This window comes from Nicotiana tomentosiformis, chromosome 7 (genome assembly GCF_000390325.3).
Source record: "Nicotiana tomentosiformis chromosome 7, ASM39032v3, whole genome shotgun sequence".
Taxonomy (NCBI): domain Eukaryota; kingdom Viridiplantae; phylum Streptophyta; class Magnoliopsida; order Solanales; family Solanaceae; genus Nicotiana; species Nicotiana tomentosiformis.
Genome location: NC_090818.1, coordinates 104,158,942 through 104,177,975, shown reverse-complemented (window position 1 = coordinate 104,177,975; position 19,034 = coordinate 104,158,942). Strand labels below are relative to the sequence as shown.

The following is a 19,034-nucleotide window of genomic DNA, read 5'->3' as shown; positions in this document are numbered from 1 at the left end:
TAAGTGCCATGTAGCCTCTCGAAGATAGGTATGGACGTCATCATACCGATCCGCAAGACTTTACTAGACACTTGCTTATGACTTGTAGAACCTACGAACCTAGAGCTCTGAGACAAACTTGTCACGACCCAAAATCTAACTAGTCGTGATGACACCTAACCCAACCCGCTAGGTAAGCTAGTTAACCATAAACCAGTTCAAATGATATTTATTAAGAGAAGGAACGATAATACAACTCAACTATTATACAAAGAACTCCCAAGTACTGGTAGTACAAATCATGAGCTTCTAAGATTTAAGTTTTTACAAAATCAATTTGAGATAATTACAGCATCTGTTTGAAATGTAATAAACAGAATTCGAATCTAATGCTACCAAGGACAAGTGATAGACACAACTAGAACGTAGGTACATCTTCAAATCCAGCTCCCGCCGTACGCAGCAATATCAACATCCGACATCTGCACGCAAGGTGCATAAGTATAGTATGAGTACAACCGACCCCATGTACTCAATAAGTAACAAACCTAACCTTAGGTTGAAAGTAGTGACGAGCTAGAACAAAGATCGTAGTCCCACACCAATAGCCAAAAATAATTCATAACATCATAATGAAAATGCTAAAAGAAGTAACCCAGAGATATAGTGCTCAGCTCATTCAAAATTCCGAAAAAATAGGCATACTTTTTCAAGTATAATAGTAAAACCCAAATCTTTTACCAAAAGCTTTAAAACATGAGTAAGTTTGTAAAACCTTGATTTTCTTTCCAAAACTTTTTCACATGTAAATGTTTCATTATCAAATGGCATGAGGAAAGTACATATCTATGCCTATATGTCAATGTGTATGAGAAGTCGTGAATGACGTGATACTGTACAACATAAGGAAAATGCATCTCTATGCCTGCATGTCGAGTGCGATACCACATAGTGAACAACCATATACATACTCTCAGAGTATCAATCCACTCATTCATCCCAGTCCTCACAGTCACTCAATCCTCCCAAAGCGCTCGGCACTCACACTTAATAGGTACCCGCGCTCACTGCGGATGTGCAGATTCCGGAGGGGCTCCTTCGGCCTAAGCACTATAATAAGCCAATCATGGCATAAATCAAAATAACATGCTGCGACGTGCAACCCGCTCCCATAAATATTACTCACAAACATGCCCTTGGCCTCACTTAGTCATCAATCTCTCCAGTCTCTCGGGCTCACAATGTCATGAAAATCAGCCCAAAAATGATGATATGATGTGTTAATAAATAGCAACAGAGACTGAGATACAATTTAAGCAAATAACTCCACAGCATATATGATTTCAGCAGGTCTCAACAGAATCAACATATAGCCTAAACATAGTTTCTAACATGGATCATAGCTCAATTACTCTAACACATAGAAATCTCATGGATAAAAACAAGATTAGGTACTTACAGAGTGCCAAAGATATAAGCGAGTCATAATTCACACTGCGCACGCCAACACGTCCGTCACCTAGCATGTGCGTCACCTAAACACATATCATGTATATTCAGTGATTCATACCCTCAGCACAAAGTTTAGAAGTGTTACTTCCCTCGAACACGCCAAATCCAATACCAAGCAAGCCAAATGATGCTCCAAATATTCCATCTCGTGCGTACCGACCTACGAACGGCTCGAACTAGCCCAAAACAACTCAAATACATCAAATACTGCCAAAGAAAATAAATCCAATCGATAAAGGTCAAATCTTTAATCAAAAGCCCGTAATCAACCCAAAAGTCAAACTCGGACCCGCGCCTCGGAACTCGACAAAACTTATAAAATTCGAAAACTCATTCAATTACGAGTCCAACCATACTAGTTTCATCCAAATCCGATCCCGAATCAATATTCAAAACTCAAAAATTCACTCTATGAAACTTTAGGCTAAAATCCCTAATTTCTCTTTAAAATTCATAATCCAATTACCAAAAAAAGAAGATAGAATCAAAAAATATAATCAAAATCGAATATAAAATACTTACCCCAATCCTTGTGATGAAATTTTCTTCCAAAATCACTTCACCCCGAGCCCCAAATATCAAAATATGATAAAAGAACCAGAACCCTCAATTTTATAGCTTCTGCCCATAAATTCCGCATATGCGGTCAAACTATCGCATCTGCGACCCCTGCTTCTGCGGTAAAATGCTTCGCTTTTGTGAAACCAGCTTGGCCCAGCACCTCTCGCAGCTACGGTACCAAGACTCCACTTCTGCGAACACCTTCGCGTCTGAGCTCCAATTCGTCGCACCTGTGCACTCGCATCTGCACCAAATTCTTCGCTTCTACGATCTTTCTCACACATCATCTTCTCGCTTCTGCGATGGACAACCCGCATCTGCGAAGTCGCTTATGCGACCAAGACTCTGCAAATGCGGCATACCAGTACCAGCAAATCTTCAACAATGCAACAAGATGAAAAACGATCTGAACCACGTCCGAAACTCACCCGAGCCCCTCGGCCCCCCGTCCGAATATACTAACAAGTTCTATGATATAACACGGGCCTATTCGAGGCCTCAAATCACTCATAACAATATCAAAACAACGAATCGCACCTCAAAAACTTAAATGAACTTTGAACTTTCAACTTCCAAAACGCGTGTCGAAACATAACAAATCCACTCGGAATGAACTCAAATTTTGCACACAAGTTCCAAATGACATAACGAAGCTATTCCAATTCCCGGAACCACAATCTGAATCCGATATCCACAAAGTCAACATCCTATCAAACTTATGAACTTTCCAAACCTTCAAATTTCTAACTTTCGCCAATTAATGTCGAATCATTCTAGTCACAACCAAATGCACATTCGGGCATACGTTCGGGTCCAAAATCACCATCCAGACCTAATGGAACCATCAAAACGCCGTTTCGGGGTCAAATTCACAAAAGTCAAACTTGATCAACTCTTCCAACTTAAAACTTTAATGATGAAATTTATTCTTCCAAATCAAACTCCGGATTGCCTGAAACCAAAACCGATGATACACACCAGTCATAATATATCATACGGAGCTACTCATGCCCCCAAACTACCGAGCGAAGTGCAAATGCTCAAAATGACCGGTCGAATCATTACAAGAATATAATTTACATACAATTATAATACAACTTTAATACAATTTCGTAAGTATATTGTATGTCATGTGTTCTTCTTCTTCTTCGAGTTTCAATTTGAAATTCAACCAAAATCAAGTTTAATTTTCACCAAACACTCTCAAAATTGAGATATAAACTCTAAACAATATTTCCAATTGTTTGCAACAACACTCAATCTAAATAAATAATAATTTTTGAAAACCCAATTTCGAATTCAAAGCTTCAAAGCTTTTTAATAGCTCTCAATAGTGGAGAGTCAAACACCTTCAAAATTTATTGATTGACAACTTAAATTTGAATACCTCTTGTACAACATGAAAGGAAATTTCTAAGTTAAAACTCTATAATAAAACGATTAAAATTCATTGATGAATTCTATTAAAACTATATACAACATGAAAGGATAAAAAGTAGAGAACATCAAAGGAAGAAAAATTGTAGAAAGAACAGAGAAAGAAAGATAGAGAACGAGAGAGAGAGAGAGAGAGAGAGAGAGAGAGAGAGAGAGAGAGAGAGAGAGAGAGAGAGAGAGAACATGGATGGGAAATAACTGATTCCTTATTCAATTCCTAATATAAATGGATACTCATTTAAAATTAATTTGTATATAATTGGTAAATTATATATGACCATGTAATTAAGTTAAAACTTGATTAGAAAAGGTAATAAAGTTTCATATATAGTATAGGATGGTAAAAACTCCTAGTTGTAATATGTTTGGGCTTGAGGGACATTTATAGTCTATGGAGAAAAACATGGGCTAATAAAATTTTGAGTGGCTATAGAGAATCGTTTTCTCCATATTTTAGTGAAAGTTTTGTTGGTTATTCCTTTTTGTATTAGTTGTTTAGTAAATAATTATTTTATTATTTCTCAAAAGTCAAATTTGCACAACTTTTAAAAATAAGGTTAAAAGGGGACATTTGCGTAAACCAGCCCATGTTTTAACGGGGCTTTTACAATGTATGTCCTATTTTGACAGTGTCAACGTGAAATCGAAAGGAAGAACTAGAAATTGTTTCTTTTCCTTTTAGAGATGGAAGCTTGCATCATCTATTCGTTGCATATTTGGACCTATTTAAGGGAGTGCAACTCAAGCCCAAGTGTGAATATTTTATAAAACAAGCACTTCTACTTTCAAGTATAAATGATGCTATTTTTTTTAAATAATAGTTAAAAAAGGATCAAGCGTATAAAAAACTCTATTATATAACTGTCACAGTTTAAAAGAAATACAATAAATTTTTAGCATGAAACTCAATATTACAGTTGTGGCAGGAAAATATTTATATTTGTAGCACATAGTTCTATTAAAATAGGAATATTAATTATTAATCCGTAAACATAAGCAATTTGAATAAAAAGTCAATAATTCTTTGTACAAAAATCATGCCTTTTTTTTCTCTCTATCTATTAGCTTTCCTTCTTTTTCTTTATCTTCTTAATTTTATTTTCTGCTGAAACCAATATATTTTCTAAATTTGTTCCATTCATTTTCTTTTTAATTATCTTTCTCAAGTTTTTCTCTTCCTTCTTTTTCCTTTCTTAATATAAAGATCTTACTTCGATAATAATATATGTTAATATATACAAAACGTATATATAAAAAAATATACATTGAATTAACACATATAAAATATACAAAAAATATACATAAAAAATATATCTTCAATTAATATGACACTTAGACATGTGAAATATACATAAAATATATATCTTAAATTTAATTAAGATGGCATATAAATATACAAAAAAATATACATAAAAAATACATCCTGAATTAAAATGGCACTTGACATATAAAATATATTTGAAATATACATTAAAAATACATCTTAAAATAAGATGGCACTTCACAAATAAATATACAAAAATTATATACATAAAAATATATTTTGAATTAAAGTGATACTTGATATACAAGGTATAAAAGACGTATAAATCAATATATCTTGAATTTAGGTGGCATTCACATATGCATCAGATTTTCACAAATGGAGTGAAGAAGATGAGTGTTGGAAAGGAAGAATGGAGATGGACAAAAAAAATACTTCCTGTGATTAGTGAGTCAGTTAACTTATTAAATATTGAGCTTAATTTTTATAATATGCTAATAATAAAAAAAAGGTGCTATTTATGGAATAAACAATAAATGATGCTATTTTTTTTAAAATAATAATTAAAAAATGATCAAACGTGTAAAAAAACTCTATAAGGATAGCCTATTAATTCGTAATTGGTTTCTCTCAATGAGCTCTATGATCAAACTTTCAAACTCTACACCGTTGCTTTGTTAAATCTACTCTAATCCACTCCCTAGTAATTTTCATGTGATAAAATTTTGCAGTTGGTTTAATATTACTTTTTCACTTTTTGTACATTTTCTAACACATACACACGTACACATGTATATAATGTTATCGACAATTGCATTAGAACAACAAATAAGAGACATTGGATTATGGACACATGTAAATACACAAAGTGATGATCACAACTCTCTGAAACTCAAAGATGGAGTATAGTTTCGAGATTCCTTAATTTTTGAAAAATTAACCACCACCCAACTAGTTAAACTAAAAATAGACATCAAAGGTATATATATATATATATGAATTCATGTATAATTATATATAATTAGTATATAATTTTGTATATCGACTAGAAAAAATAAATTATAAATTTAGCCGACTATTTGTGCAAACATTCCTAATTTATATAGGCTGATTTGGTGCTATGGATTACATACTCACAAGCCCAAGTCTCTTTAGATGGATAGCAAAAATTGGACTCAAAGTCTCAAACTCCCACTTTCTTTCTTCTTCGGCAAGTCGACACTTGATACTCTTTCCATCTCTTTCTCCGGCGAAATCCAGCTGTAAGTTTTAATCTTTTCCCGACAATGCTTACAATCTCAATATTTATTATTCTTTTTTTTCCTATTGTGAAAATCTTGTTTTACAATATACTAGCTTTTTTCCTATATCTTTTTATTTATTTTAATTTCTGTATATCAGATTTTTTTGTAAAGAAAAGATGTGAAATTTGGAAATGTATGCAAAAATGTGAGGTCTCATTTAGAGCATATCTATTTCGTAGTGTAGGATGGTTCTGATTGTACTGATTAATCACTTTTTTATTCATCTACTTAGTGCTGAAATCAGGCTTTGGGGGGGGGGGGGGGGGGGTATGCCTTGTGTCGTTAGATGAAAGTACTTAAAGAGAAAGGTAGGAGTAGAAGATATTTAACTGGAAACTGATAAGTGGAGACAATAGTAAGTGCATATTAGCTGATTTATAAAAGTTGATTGAACAGGTTAAATTCAAGCAAGTCACCCAATGGAAAAGAATAGCAACTACCACTGCGCCTCAGTCCCGAGGAAGTTGGGATTCACTATGTGTCCTTATTTTGAATGTCGTTCCATTTAAGCTCACCTCAATCCAAAGGGAAAAAAAGTTTTCATTGATTTTGGGAAATTAATTTCTGAAATTTGTTTTCACTTTTAAAGAAGTACTAATAGATAATCATGTTAAAGGTGATATTGCTGGACAACGCACTTCAATCATGTTGGCATATAACCTTGATGCTTTCTGGATTGCTTATGAATTTACACTTTGGCTTTTTAAATAACAACATAGAAACTACAACTAAATGCAAAGTAGAATTTAAAAGATATTACTGGCGAAACTTGGATATTTCTCACTCATAAAAATGATAGGCCTAAATGGAGAAGAATAGGGAAAAAGGAGGAGTAGATATGCTAGAGGAATGGGGTGGGAATTTTCTCTTTTGGGAAGCAGGGAAAATTGTTAACCTTTTGCTTGGCACTAGGTTCTATCCAATGTGCTTAGAGATAGACCGAGAAAGGGGGGGGGGGTACATGGGCTGTCGTTAGGAGATTATTGATATGCGTGTTTGATTGCTGTGACCAGTGTCCCTTTTAGTAAACATACAAATCCTGTCTTAAAAGTTCGTCTGCAGTTGTATTCTCATCTGAAAGATGTATCCCCAATTTACCTTGAAACGCTGCAACAAGGACAACTTTTAGATTGCCTTCCAAAAGGATGTCTCAAGAAAATGTAACTTTGAAGAAGCTGCATGACAAAGCCGCAATGGTACTCCGTATTTACTTTGTTTTTTACTCTAATTACTGTTGCTTCCTTTTGGCAACATGCATATGCACGTACCTATGAGTTACTTCTGCAAAAACCAAGCTAACCATTCTGTCTACTCCTTGGGAACTAGGGATGGGTATAAAACCGGAAAAACTGAAGGGGGCAAAAAACCCGGCTAATCTGAAAATTTTGGTTTTTCGGTTTATTCTCGATTCACGTTTAATTTTCTATAACGTCGGTTCGATGTCGGTTTCAAGGATACCCTTTTCGGGTGAACCAAAAAACCAAAGTTTTAATCAAGAAAGGGCGGAGGCTTGGTGGTTTTCGTGGTCCTCTGTTGAAGATGGATGTCAAGTGGGTTTTTGAGAGAAGGAAGCTTATGTCACTGGTTGTTTTTGGTGATTTTAGATGATGCTTCTGAGTAATGGAAAATATATGCAGCGAGTGTTTGAGACTGTCTGTGAGTATTTCAGTGATGCATATGGAATTGGTTCAGAGAGAGAGACGGGCGAGCAGAAAAAGAATTGGAGAGCCACTAGTTTTGTTGAATGGTGGTTGTGGCTGGTTTCAGAGAAGAGGTATGGTGGTTTATGAGAAGTAGAATGGCTTTGGAAAGAAATTGATGGTGATCAACTTAATGAAGGAAGGTGGCGTTGCAGTGGTTTGATGTGAGAGTTTGGGAAAATGGCGATGGAGCTGGGTGGAGTTGGACAGTGGCTGGTGTGAATTTTTTATTGAATGTGGTCTGACCAGTGAATAGTGATGGTTACGGGTGCACGGACGGTGCTGGCAGTGGAATAATTGTGTGTAGATGGTGAGATGAAGAAAAATTGAAAAACCGAACCGAACATGAAAAAAGGTCAAACCAAACCGAAATTACTACTGTTCGGTTCTGGTTATCAAAATCGACAAACCAAAAACCAAAAGACCAAAGTAAACTTTTGCAAAACCTAACCGACTGATGCCCACCCCTTCAATGGGAACAATGAAATAACTAGATGACTCCATTAACTTGACCGAGATGCATGATATCTTAAAATGGTGATTCCATAAGCTGACAGATAATTGGTAGCTTTGCAGCAAATGAGTGCAGCAAACTAAAAAAATTTAAGGAAAGGGAAGATATATTTAAGTCATCATATGCATCTATATCCATGTTTGTAGATCGGAGTTGCAAATGCACCCAAGAAGTTGAATTATTTAATTGTCATATTCCCTTCATGTGCAGTCAATTTGCCTTCGGATATTATGCTTCAAAGTTATTTTGTTTCACACGTGAGTCACTGCAGGGTCTTCCACTTGTGGACATTAATGTTTACAATTCATGAGTGCAAAGTTCTTTTTGATAGCTTGGATTGAGCAGAACTTATAGCCTGTTTGGCCGAGCTTCTAAAATCTGCTTATTTTGAGAAGTGTTTTTTTCAAAAGTGCTTTTCAAAAAAGTACTTTTGGTGAGAATCGGTTTGTGTTTGGCTAGTTAATTTGAAAAGCACTTTTGAGCAGTAATTAGTGTTTGGCCAAGCTTTTGAAAATTACTTCTAAGTGTATTTTTCTCAAAAGTTCTTCTCAGAAAAGTGCTTCTGGAGAGAAGCTACATTTTTCTGCTTCTCAAAATATGCTTCTACTTCTCCTCAAAAGCACTTTTTTTCCTTCTAAAAGCTTGGCGAAACACCTCAATTTTTGGCCCCAAAAAAAAACACTTTTGGCCCCAAAAAAAACACTTTTGGCCCAAAAAAAGCTTGCCAAACAGGCTATTAGTGTCTTTTTATTGTTCTGGAAGTTTTTACAACTTATTCGATTTATACACTATAAATTTGTCATTAGATCTAAAAAGTACTGGATGAACTTATGTTGGTTTACTTGCTGCAGAATATACAATGTCTAGAAGATATGATAGCCGCACAACTATCTTCTCTCCAGAAGGTCGTTTATATCAGGTCGAATATGCAATGGAAGCGATTGGAAATGCAGGGAGTGCAATAGGTATCTTAGCTAAAGATGGCGTAGTTTTGGTAGGTGAAAAGAAGGTTACCTCAAAGCTTCTTCAGACTTCAACATCCACTGAAAAGATGTATAAGATTGATGACCATGTTGCATGTGCTGTGGCTGGAATAATGTCAGATGCCAACATCCTCATCAACACAGCTAGAGTACAAGCTCAACGGTATACTTTTTCTTATCAAGAACCAATGCCTGTTGAGCAGCTAGTTCAGTCTCTGTGCGATACCAAACAAGGTTACACACAGTTTGGTGGGCTTCGTCCATTTGGTGTCTCGTTTCTCTTTGCAGGGTGGGATAAGAACTATGGTTTCCAACTGTACATGAGTGATCCAAGTGGTAACTATGGTGGTTGGAAGGCAGCAGCCATCGGTGCTAACAATCAAGCAGCACAGTCAATGTTGAAGCAGGACTACAAGGATGAGATCACAAGAGAGGAAGCGGTTCAACTTGTTCTGAAGGTTCTCAGTAAGACTATGGACAGTACAAGTCTTACTTCAGAGAAGCTTGAGCTAGCAGAGGTGTTCCTTGTCAATGGTAAAGTCAAATACCAGGTGCACTCGCCAGAATCCCTGAACAAATTGCTTGTACAGTATGGATTAACTCAACCTGCAGCAGATGCCTAGAGTCATTCACCAAATTTGGGCATGGTTCGGCTTTCTCTTTTGCATATTTTTTTTTTCAGTTCTATAATTATGTTGCAAGGTCATCTACAAAATTCGTGTTTAAAAATACCCCGTGAGATTTTTCTGATTCTATTTCACTTGCTAAGATGGTGAACCCTTTTCAGACTTGCTTTGTGGCTTGACCTAATGCAAATTCTATGTTTGAAGGTGATATTAAGGTTTAAATCCTCAGTTATTCATATCCTGTTTTCTGTAATACGACGGGCAGTAGCTTTTAGAAAGTTTCTTTGAGCTCAGTGTTGTCTTTGCGTTTAGAAGAAATTCTAGAGCTAAGCTGAGAAGTTATGGAAGAATTATATTCCCAATCGTATTAAGTTCTCCAGGTGATGGAGCTTTGTTGGAATTTCTGGAAATGATGAATTTGAACGAGAACACATCATTGACCTTTCTATAAATTAAAGATCGTTATGCAGTGAAGAAGAATAGAAGATTATTATGCAGTGAAGAATTGTGATGCAAAGATTGCCTACTTTAGAGGCACTTTTATATTTAAATATTCTAATTCAAGTTTTGTTAATACAGTCAAACTTCTACAACAACATCATTTGTTCCGATATTTTTTGGCTGCTATAGTAAAGTGATGTTATAGAGGATATATATTATAACATAACATAAAAATCTGTTCCGAGAAAAATATGGCTTTTTATAACGAATGGTTGTTATATAAGGATGTTGTTATAGAGAGGTCTGACTGTACGTGTATTCTTATTCTACATTTTATCTAACACAATGATACATACGTGGTGCTTAGTTATGCCAGCAAGTAATGCAGAGTTTGAAAATGGAAACTATATGCTGCATTAGAGTGGTATGCCGAAACCAAACACAACATCAATTATACAGAGGTTGAATTAGTACTTGTTGCAAAGCAAACCTATATTAGTTATGCCTAATCATTCTAAAACAAAAAAAACTACAATAGTCATGCAAAATTTTGTATAGGGATTCTTTTTTCTTTCTTATACCTTAAATAAATCTACTCTCAAGAGCATTATTTATACGAGTATTCTCACCCTAATATCTTTTGTTCCTTGTTTCTTCTTTGCAAATATTATACACTATAACCAAGTTGACAAAGGAGGTCATATTATACACTATATCCAAGTTGAAAAGGAGCTCAAAAAGGGCGAGTTGTTCTGCCTCTACTAGTCTTCTCATTACATACTAGAAAAACTCCATCAAAATAGATTTGATGGATGACCTATACTTCAACTAAGCTACTTTGTTTCTTTTTGTCGAAGTTGCTTTTCTTTTTGTCTAACTCACTTCCTTTTTTCTGTGTGAGTTTCGGAAATATCATATTCATAGGTCCGACATCTACATCTATGAATTGAAAGGTCCAATTGAGGAACAATATCACCATTTTTGTTCAATAAGATACCAAAGTGGATGATTGACTCATTCCATACTAGAAATAATCGCAGGAAATCCTTTGATAACCCGGATTCCTATTTCTCAATGATATTCCACGATCAAGACAATTGGTTGAATCCCGTGAAACCATTTCATAGAAGTTCATTGATATCTTCTTTTTATAAAGTAAATCGACTTCAATTCTTGAATGATTCACATCACTTCTGCTTCTATTGGAATACAAGATTCCACTTTCCTGTGGAAAAGGCCCGTATCTATAATTCTAATCAAGGACAATTCCTCAATATTTTGTTCATTCGCAACAAAATATTTCCTTTGTGCGTAGGTAAAAAAAAAAAATGCTTTTAAGGCGTAAGACCATAGCGAGCACAGAACAAGAGGAAATTCACATGGGTATCCTTATTGAGCCGACACATCAGCTCAAACTTTTTCATTGGAACAGTAGTAGTAAAAAAGTACAGAATTAGAAAGTGCAAAGAAAAGAATCACAATACTAGTAATACTGATACGGGTGATGAGAAGGGCAAACAAAAATAATTAAAAAAATAAAGGAGGAAGAACGAATATGAAAACATTGTAGCAGTTTTTTTTTTTTTTAATCAACCTGAACTTGGTAAAATTCTAACTTGAATTCCCCTGTTCAAGAAAAATGGAGATAAGCCCATGGCAAGTTACAAATCCAATTCTTAAACGAAAGTACAGTAAACTCCCATTCAATGTTTACTGCTGGAGTAGATCATCTAAGTAGTAGAAATTGAACCCAATAGTCACATAACACTTCATGCTAGAACAAGTAGCATGGATTAATACTAAATAGACATTTCTTTACGCAAATCTATGTAGAACAAACGCCATAGACCAAAAATGCGCTGAACAAATGATCTTCACTGAACCGATATTAACATGGTTAAAACATCATACTTGCATCGAAAGGTTCACTCCTATCAAACATCCTGAAAGGAGGAAAGTAACCTGTTAGATTATCTACTTCCAGGGACTAAATTGGCCGACATAGGTATCGGCTTTTCAAACCCTCAGGTCTCTGGCCTTCACTTCCTTTATGCATGCCTGTGTCATTAATGTCATCAGCAAAATCATCACTAATATTGACTAAGTTATTGGATGACCTATTCTGTACGCTCAATTGTCGGGGGATGAATACATTGAAGTAATAGTTGATGATGGTTTTCCCAGTCTTTTGTGGTAAGGACTTTACTGCATGCTTCAGAAAGTTCTTTCCACTTGGTTCTGGTTTCCTTTTGACCAATGACTCAAAGGCCGCTTTTTCCTTGGATGACCATGCCTTCGAAACTTGCTCTCCCATTTCATCAAATTTCCAACTGAAGAAAGCAGGGCCAAGGTCACATTGCAGAATTAGCCTTTCCTCAAGAATGTGGCGATTGACACAGTTAGTGGTTCCTGGAGACCGACAAGAGCAGGAGTGAGGTCTCCCTTTTCCAATTGGTCTAGAAGACACTTCCATATTCCCGATTTCAATAGGCCAAACTAGGGTGCCTAACCATCTTGAATCTTCAGAGTCAATGGCTTTACTATTAATGTCATCCTTGTCTGCTGGTTCCGTCCAGTCTGGAACTTCAGCTTGGAAACGAGGCCCCACTGGAATAACAAATCTCTGAAGGTGGTCGCCAATGAAGTTCAGCAACCTGAAGGATTGACGAGGTGGTTGTAAAGATCTGCTTCTTGATCCTCTCACAGACAACAAGCTTGAATTATGAATTGCATCATCCAAGGTCAGCAAGGAGGCAACGGAAGGGGTCCGATTATCACGACTCATCAGATCTGAACCATTTACTGACTCATCAGAATCAACTAAGGAAGATAAATCCTTGCTGGTAGGACCAAAATCTTTTGCATCATTCTGGAGGGAGAATTCTGAAGATAACTGCTCTTGAAAATTGTCCTCAAATGCCAGTAAACTATATGCATTGTGCGAACTTGAGAAATTTTTTTGGCGAGAACTTTTTGCAGAGTTAACTGAATTAAGTAAGCATGAAATACCGGAGGCATGAGAAAAATGCCCTTGTCCTCTACGTAGTTTTGATTTACTTTTCTGGTTAAATTTCTCTGCTGGAAGTCCAGGAGCAGATCTCAACTGATCTTTCAGAAACTGTTGAAGTTTTCTTTTCTTCTGTCAAACGAATCAAGAAAATATGTTATTAATAGTATGGCAGAATTACAGCAAAATGGGAGGGGAAAAGAACCATTTGATGTTGTTCAGGAACTTATTAGAACATAATTTTTTCAACTAAATCAGGGTGATGTCCTGAAGGATGAAAATTTCCGAAACTAATTTTCAGACGCTAAAAGAATTCAAGAGAACCACAAGAACATGGATATTCAATCTCACTCACTCATGATACATCAAGAACACAAAATGGAATTGATCTTGCTGTTCAGCTATACTGCAAAGACATGGCGGGGTAAAAAGCGGTGGTACCCTCAAGTAATCTCTATTTCCTATTTATTTTCATGTATGCAGCCTTTCCCTCTTATCCATTCTGTCCAAGCACTGGTGACAAACTTCAGATTACTGCTAATGTCTAATGGCTCCTAACCTTCAGAAGTATCAGTTAAACCCCGAATATTCACGAAATATGTCTCTGAGGGAAAGGAAGGTGGATTGATGTTTGGGAGCTGAAGGAGGTACATGGGCATTTGCATACAATTGTTTCAAAATTCATCAGCAATCCCTTTGGAAAATGTGCTTGCTCATCCAATTATAATTCGTTCATTCACAAGGAAATGTATACAAAACCCACAGTAAATGATTCACTAAATGCCTCTCAATGAGGCATAATGATTTGGAGTACAAGTCTAAACCAAACTACTTCCACGGCGAAAGAGAATTAGTATTAGCCTCATACATTTGTTTTGACAAACTTATCAAATCTACAGATGCAGATGTGCATCTATCTATACAAGGAAGAAACAAACTATCATCAGTGCAGAGGGGAAGGCATGCTTGCAGCTTTATCCATCAATTGGATTACTTGTACCTTTTAGTGGTTTAATACAGAATCTATGAGCATTTACAATATTGTATCTTAATTTGTTTTAGACTTTCAGTTCTTCACATGATCGCATCCAATGGAAGTTGATAAGATCTATGGTTATTATCTACAACTTCTTTTGCCTTCCTTTTAGCAGGCAAATGAAAGGAATAAATCAGTGAAAAATACATGCTTCATAGCTGTACAATTACCTACATAATGGACAGGAAACGATGAAATGGCAAAATAATAGACCAAGTCTCTTTGCTTTTGGTCATTTATGATTTATCATCATTGGTCATGCACTATTCTACAGAAACAGGCAGATGGACGTGAAACTCATGGTACTGGATAGTGCCAAAAGTGTTTTCATCAATATGCACAGCTAACCAACAAATCAGTACAACAACTACTACGCTTCTGGTCCCAAACAAGTTGGAACGGCTAACCAACAAATCCCTTTTTTGGTCCACAAAACACTCCCAATCATACAAGGCTAAATTAGACTTTAAACGTACTTACATAGGAAGAATTGACACAGATCAGAAGCAATGATGCATGCGGACAAACAAACTCAAAACATAAAGCATGTCAGAGGGTTGTAATGTAATATATATTTATTTCTTTAGCCCAAAAATAATATTGTGTCCATCCAATTTTATGCGACTCCACTTAATATATATTTGTTTCTCTAGGTTGTTTAACCTCATTTTTAGAACGAAGAAGATGCCTGAAGAGTGGAGGTGGAGTACGATGATTCCGTTGTACAAGAACAAGGGGGATATCCAAAACTGCAACAACTATAGGGGTATCAAGTTGTTAAGCCATACGATGAAAGTTTGGGAGAGGGTGATAGAAGGGAGGATGAGGAGGAGTGTATCTATTTCCGAGACCCAATTTGGTGTCATGCCGAGACGGTCGACTACTGAAGCCATTCACCTTGTGAGGAGATTGGTGGAGTAGTATAGGGCGACGAAGAAGGACTTGTATATGGTGTTCATTAACCTAGAGAAAGCTTATGACAAAGTCCCAAGAGAGGTTCTATGGAGATGTTTGGAGGCTAAAGGAGCGTCTGTAGCGTATATTAGAGTGATCCAGGACATGTATAATGGAGCGAAGATACGGATAAGAGCAGCAGGAGGAAACTCTGAATACTATTCGGTTGAGATGGGGTTACATTAGGGGTCTAGGACGCATTGACGCGACACATTCAAGGGGAGGTGCCTTGTTGCATGTTATTTGCAGATGACATAGTTCTGATTGACGAGACGCGAAGTGGTGTTAACGAGAGGCCGAAGGTCTGGAGACATACCCTTGAGTCTAAAGGTTTCAAGTTGAGCAGGACCAAAACAGAATACTTGGAGTGCAAGTTCAGCGGTGTTACCCAGGAAGCAGACGGGGATGTGAGGCTTGATACGCAAGTCATTCCCACGAGAGAGAGTTTCAAGTACCTTGGGTCTATAATTCAGAATGATGGGGAGATTGATGAGGATGTTACACATCGTATCGCAGCAAGGGGATGAAGTGGAGGCTCGCTTCCGGTGTCTTGTGTGACAAGAATGTGCTTTTAAGACTTAAAGGTAAGTTTTACAAGGTATTGGTTAGACCGACTATGTTGTATGGGGCAGAGTGCTAGCCAGTCAAGAACTCCCATGTCCAACAGATGAAAGTAGATGAAATGAGGATGTTGAGATGGATGCGTGGACATACTAGGTTAGATAGAATTAGAAATAAAGTTATTCAGGACAAGGTGGGAGTGGCCCTTGTGGAGGAAAAGATGCGAGAGGCGAGGCTAAGATGGTCGGGCATGTTAAAAGGAAAAGCACAGATGCCCCAGTCAGGAGGTGTGAGAGGTTGGTCTTGGGGGGGGTAAGAGGAAGGGTAGAGGTAGGCTAAAGAAGTCTTGGGAAGAGGTGATCAGGCGGGACATGGCACAGCTGGAGCTAACCGAGGACATGACCCTTGATAGGAGAGTGTGAAGGTTGAGAATTAGGATAGAAGGTTAGTAGGTAGTCGAGCGTTTCCCTGTGACTTCCTTAGTTCAATAGTATTAGTGTTAGTTTAGTATCCTTTTTATCCTTAGTTTGCTATTACCACATATCTTGTACTGTTGTTACTTGCCTTCCGTACGCCCTTAGTTTGCTATCATTTCATCTCTTGTATTACTGACTATTAGTACTTCTTTCATACTCTCTTTTGCTATCTTAGGTTTTGTTTTCTAAATACCTTGTATTGATATTACTTGCTATCAATACTTCTTCCATCCTTTCTTTAGCCGAGGGTCTATCGGAAACAGTCTCTCTGCCCTTCTAGGGCAGGGATAAGACTATATACATCCTACCCTCCCCAGACCCCACTTGTGAGATTACACTGGGTTGTTGTTGTTGTACTTAACAAGACTCCAAGTTTGAGGGTTGTTTGGAGACTCTGAAATCAAGATGGGATCCCATCTAATCAGAATCTACTCTAAAATCTACTTCAAAAATGATCTATATGTACTTTAATCCAACTTGTATTCGATATCAATTTGGTAAATATTCGACATTCACAATTTAACTTCGTTTAGCAATATAATTGGACTACATTATTATCTTTTTATTATAAAGAACAAATACTCCGTGCCTTTCAATTAATGTGAACCTATTTCCTTTTTAGTCCGTGCCAAAATAAATGACCTCTTTTCATATTTGGAAACAATTTACCTTTATGCAATGATTTATAGCCACACAAAATATATGTGTCTCATTTTACACCGCAAATTCAATAGTCTTCTCTCTTTTCTTAAATTTCGTGTCCAGTCAAATGAGTTCACATAAATTGAAACGGAGGGAGTAGTACTTAAAAGAAAGTCACCGACTAAAGTAATTTCCATATATTTCAGCTGCAGTCATACTAATTCCTGCATTTTTGTGTTTTAAACTATTTCCCTCCATTACTCCAGTACAGTTCATTGATGTTTAGTTTAGTCTCTTCCGCGGAAAAGGAGTACCTAGAGGTGAAAAAAGATGCACATCTGCAAGACTGTAACCAACACCACGAAGATAAGAAGATAAGCGCTACTATTATAGAGGTAAATATTTAAAGAAACTTCATAAATGAGCATACCCACGAACAGTCATTATCAGCAAGAGCCATAACATCTCGCACTCTTAGCATCTGATTCCATAATGGTCGAATTCCCTGACGTGATACATTCGAATCACAAGGATCTAGAGCAAGTTTTTTCAGCTGAGTTAACATTTCTGCATCAGAGTACCTCCCAAATATCAATTTTCCTTGTGAGTTACACAAAGCTACTTCTTCAATACTTCCCCCCTCCTTCACACCCTCCAACGGAGCCATTTCAGCTCCACTATTTGTTTCCTTTCCCAATTTCAACCCTGAAATTGAAAGTAATGCAACGTGAGGTCAATGAAGTGGGAGGGGAATCATGAGTTCTCATTTTCAAATCCCACCAAAGGCAAAAGCTGACCCAGACACCACCATCATAAAAAAATAAAAATAAAAGAGTAATGCAACAGGTACAATTATTATATACTCAGATCATAAATTCAGTAAACACGGAGCACATTCAAATTTTGAATTGCATCATGGATAGATCTAGGCTATCAACAACTGGTTTTACTGACGCAGTTGAATACTAGAGAACTTGTGAATTCGATTTTAGCTCAGCTCAGTAGAATTGTCCGGATTAATTAACTTTAATTCATTCATTAACTGCATTATCAAATCAGCTTATTAAACATTCAATGACCAGAGTGATCGTCAGGAATCCAAACTAAAACCCCACGCGCGGAAGTTATTCGTACATCCATCAAAATTGACGCGCTGGAGCTGAAATTCCACCGGCAAAAGGATAACCCTAACCCTAGATAACGGAGGTGTTCATCGGCGAGCCGTTTGTAATATTATAGCAAATGTGTGTAATACATACCTTAAAGGGTGTTGGTTGCTGCTTCTGTTGACGCTTGTTGCCTTGAAGAATACCGTCTCTCTCTCTTTTTTTTTTTTTTTTTTTTTTTTAGTTTTTGTCTTTGAGCAAAATTCTACAACAACTCTTCCTTCTATGAAGAGAGGGTAGGAGTATCAGGTGGTTTGATCAAATTTAAAGAGGTAAAAATAAGTTGGGTCAATGGTAGATCATGATCCAACCTGTCTAAAGTTTGATGAACTGGTAGAAATGACACTAGGTAGCCACTTTAAAGGGCAACTATTTAGTAATTTGACAGTGCTTCTTGAATTTTAATTTTTCGGTTCAATTTTTTACGATAAATATGTCTTGAATTGTCATGAAGTTAAGATTTTTAGTTTACAATTTCAGAAAAAAATAAGTACCGACTAATATCTAAATATCATCCATAAGAATGGCTATCTATGCACTTGCCCCGATGAACTAAGATAATTAGGTCAATTTGGGCTTTTGTTCTCAACTTAATTGGGTGATGCTATTTAAATTTTAGCTCTGTTAAAAAAAAATCCTAAAAAAATAGTCTTTAATCAAAATTTTGGGAAACGTTTCTAGTAGTCACCAGAATTTTTCATACGACGATCACCAGGATTTGCCACAAAATTGAATAGATCGTCAGAAATATTTTAGCATTGTTACTGCTAAAAAATCCTAAGACTAACTTTTTAAATAGATAGTTACTCATTATTTTTTTTGCATAGTTATCATGATCATTAGGATTTTCTTTTACTAGCTCCACAAAACT

At 36.4% G+C, this 19,034-nt stretch overlaps 2 protein-coding genes across 4 annotated transcripts; one reads left to right on the top strand and one right to left on the bottom strand.

Moving 5' to 3' along the window:
* The first annotated feature begins 5,878 nt into the window (after nucleotides 1-5,878).
* LOC104115395 (proteasome subunit alpha type-4) lies at nucleotides 5,879-10,116 on the top strand. Of its 2 annotated transcripts, none has more exons than XM_009626013.4 (2): nucleotides 5,879-6,015; nucleotides 9,123-10,116. In XM_009626013.4, exon 2 carries the CDS (start codon nucleotides 9,131-9,133, stop codon nucleotides 9,875-9,877), a length of 747 nt encoding a protein of 248 aa, XP_009624308.1. In that variant the 5' UTR covers nucleotides 5,879-6,015; nucleotides 9,123-9,130; the 3' UTR covers nucleotides 9,878-10,116. The 2 variants fall into 2 exon arrangements, with proteins under 2 accessions (XP_009624308.1, XP_009624310.1); XM_009626015.4 differs by lacking the exon at nucleotides 5,879-6,015 and adding an exon at nucleotides 7,028-7,253.
* A 1,759-nt stretch (nucleotides 10,117-11,875) lies between these two features.
* On the bottom strand, nucleotides 11,876-18,414 carry LOC104115394 (uncharacterized). 2 transcript variants are annotated; one of them, XM_009626011.4, is made up of 3 exons: nucleotides 18,257-18,414; nucleotides 17,428-17,702; nucleotides 11,876-13,460 (listed from the first exon to the last, which is right to left on the bottom strand). In XM_009626011.4, exons 2-3 carry the CDS (start codon nucleotides 17,662-17,664, stop codon nucleotides 12,309-12,311), a joined length of 1,389 nt encoding a protein of 462 aa, XP_009624306.1. In that variant the 5' UTR covers nucleotides 17,665-17,702; nucleotides 18,257-18,414; the 3' UTR covers nucleotides 11,876-12,308. The 2 variants fall into 2 exon arrangements, with proteins under 2 accessions (XP_009624306.1, XP_009624307.1); XM_009626012.4 differs by lacking the exon at nucleotides 18,257-18,414 and adding an exon at nucleotides 18,132-18,244.
* Between the last annotated feature and the right edge of the window lie 620 nt (nucleotides 18,415-19,034).

Bases quoted from the DNA above. Each gene is read 5' to 3' on its own strand.
- LOC104115395 (XM_009626013.4), top strand. From the start codon at position 9,131: ATGTCTAGAAGATATGATAGCCGCACAACTATCTTCTCTCCAGAAGGT.
- LOC104115394 (XM_009626011.4), bottom strand. From the start codon at position 17,664: ATGGCTCCGTTGGAGGGTGTGAAGGAGGGGGGAAGTATTGAAGAAGTA. The intron at 13,461-17,427 runs GTATGCTCATTT...TTCGTTTGACAG, and splicing joins CTGATAATGACTGTTCGTGG to AAGAAAAGAAAACTTCAACA.